Below are 2093 nucleotides of genomic sequence, written 5' to 3'. Positions count from 1 at the left end.
ACAATCTGTAGACATTTTCTATTTTTGAATGTCGAAAGAAAATACGCAACTGACCATATCCTCCCGACAGACAGACAGACATATATATTGATTACTTCGCTGATTGAGACAATTGTACATGAGCTTTTTGTATTCTTTAGACTCTAACCATTACTTAAGTTTTTTTTATTCTTTAGACTCTAACTAACCAGAACTCTGACACAGTCGTATGCGGCAGAGGGGATTCGGTGGGTCGACCTGCAACACCGGGTCATTTACCATAGTTATAAAAGGGAGCAACGCTCTCCATTCATAATCAAATTCAGTCCATCTCTATTTATTTTCGAATAGAAGAAAAGAAAAATAGTGAGTTACAGCCATGGAATCCTTTCCGGCGTTAGCAGTTGCAGTACTAGTGATCTTATCATACGCGAATAGTATTGTTATTGTGCGTGCAAGTGATCCAGATCCTTTACAAGACATTTGCGTTGCTGATATGCAAAGCAATGGTAATGTTTCCATGTTGTAATTATGTATGTCTTGTGCGTTTGCGAATGTCTGCTAGCTGATCATGGGTGAATAACATTTTATATATATTTTGAATTGTGCAGTTATTGTGAACGGGTTTCCATGTAAGAATGCGATGACGGTCACAGCAGACGACTTCCGGTTGAGGGGCCTAGATAAACCAGGAGATACCAGTAACCAGTTGGGATTCGTTGTAACGCCAGCTTTTGTAACGCAGCTACCAGGCTTAAACACCTTGGGAATTTCCTTGGTCCGCCTTGATTTCGCTGCTCCTCTCGGCCTCAACCCTCCTCACACACATCCGCGGGCCACCGAAATCTTGGTGGTGATCGAGGGTACTCTCTTGGTTGGCTTTATCACCACTAACAACACTCTGTTCTCCACAACGCTGGAGAAGGGAGACGTGTTTGTGTTCCCTCGAGGTCTTGTGCATTTCCAACAGAACATTGGCCCTGTCAACGCAGTGGCCTTCTCTGGACTGAACAGCCAGAATCCAGGAACTCAACAGGTTGCGCCGGCCTTGTTCGGAGCCTCTCCTCCTGTTTCTGCCTCTGTGCTCGCCAGAGCTTTCCAGATCGATGACAAGCTCGTCCAAATTATCCAAAGCAGGTTCACATCCTCATGATCTTGATCCGATGCTGTCATAATACTATTCGCTCTTTCCTTCCTTCAATTGAGGTGGTATTTATATAGTTAAATAAAACCAACCTCCCGATGTTGTTATCTGAGTGAGGTAATTATAATAGCGAGACTGTATCTGATATCCTCGTCCATATCTATAATAGAAATAAAAGTTCAATATTTCAAATCTTACGCTGCGTTTGATACACGATTGACAAGACTTGGAAATGCATATCTTTTAAAAATGTAGTGTACTCAAAACTGCAGGAATGGCTTTCATACACCGCCTAAATTACCAAGAACTACATAGATTATAGAAAAATTAAACAAAAGAAACATCGCTGACACAGGATTTTTCCACAATACTAAAGATAGGCCATGATATATTTGAAAATGAATATTATGTGATGTAACAATGTCTTAAGAAAGGGCAAAAAAAACTGCATCAAATCGAGCACATTAAAAGGGGCATAGGAAATGCAATGAACGAAATGGATGTAATTTTCTATAGTTTCCTCTTCATCATCAATCTTTGATTATCAATTTGCTGCAATATAAGTCTATAATAGAATTTGATCCTTTGGGCTCCAATACATGAAAATTTCATTACGTTTTTATTATCTACATCATTCATGTTGCCTTCAACACTCATTGTTTCAACTTCTATGTAGACTTCATCAAAACCTGTTGTTTCAAACCTTGGTTCAAGGAACTTTAATTCTTCTTCAAATTTTGTTGCTTTTTCTATGTCATTTTACTAGAGTTGGAAGATGATTTTCCTATTTACTTGCACACTTAATTTTATATGAGAAACATTTTTAGAACCATATTTATTTTGTTCTTTCTACTCTACAATGAGAGATTTCTCCCCTTCCTCTTCCTTCTCTACCTCTGGCATTACATCATAATATTTATTTTCCACTCCTTTACAAACCTTTGTTGCTGCAAATAGGTTGTCTTCCACT

General features: G+C 38.8%; 1 protein-coding gene across 1 annotated transcript; it reads left to right on the top strand.

Moving 5' to 3' along the window:
* The first annotated feature begins 358 nt into the window (after nt 1-358).
* On the top strand, nt 359-1132 carry LOC149257957 (germin-like protein 8-2). The gene is made up of 2 exons (XM_089393162.1): nt 359-488; nt 591-1132. Exons 1-2 carry the CDS (start codon nt 359-361, stop codon nt 1130-1132), a joined length of 672 nt encoding a protein of 223 aa, XP_089249288.1.
* The last annotated feature ends 961 nt before the right edge of the window (nt 1133-2093 follow it).

The sequence above is a fragment of the Pinus tabuliformis genome, chromosome 6 (genome assembly GCF_031772625.1).
Source record: "Pinus tabuliformis cultivar Carrire ecotype Pingquan chromosome 6, CPIR1, whole genome shotgun sequence".
NCBI lineage: Eukaryota > Viridiplantae > Streptophyta > Pinopsida > Pinales > Pinaceae > Pinus > Pinus tabuliformis.
This window is presented reverse-complemented; position numbering and strand designations above follow the sequence as displayed.

What these genes read in the sequence shown, in the direction of transcription:
- LOC149257957 (XM_089393162.1), top strand. Translation starts at nt 359, where the DNA reads ATGGAATCCTTTCCGGCGTTAGCAGTTGCAGTACTAGTGATCTTATCA. An exon ending in TGCTGATATGCAAAGCAATG is followed by an intron (nt 489 to 590) that starts GTAATGTTTCCA and finishes TGAATTGTGCAG; the next exon opens with TTATTGTGAACGGGTTTCCA.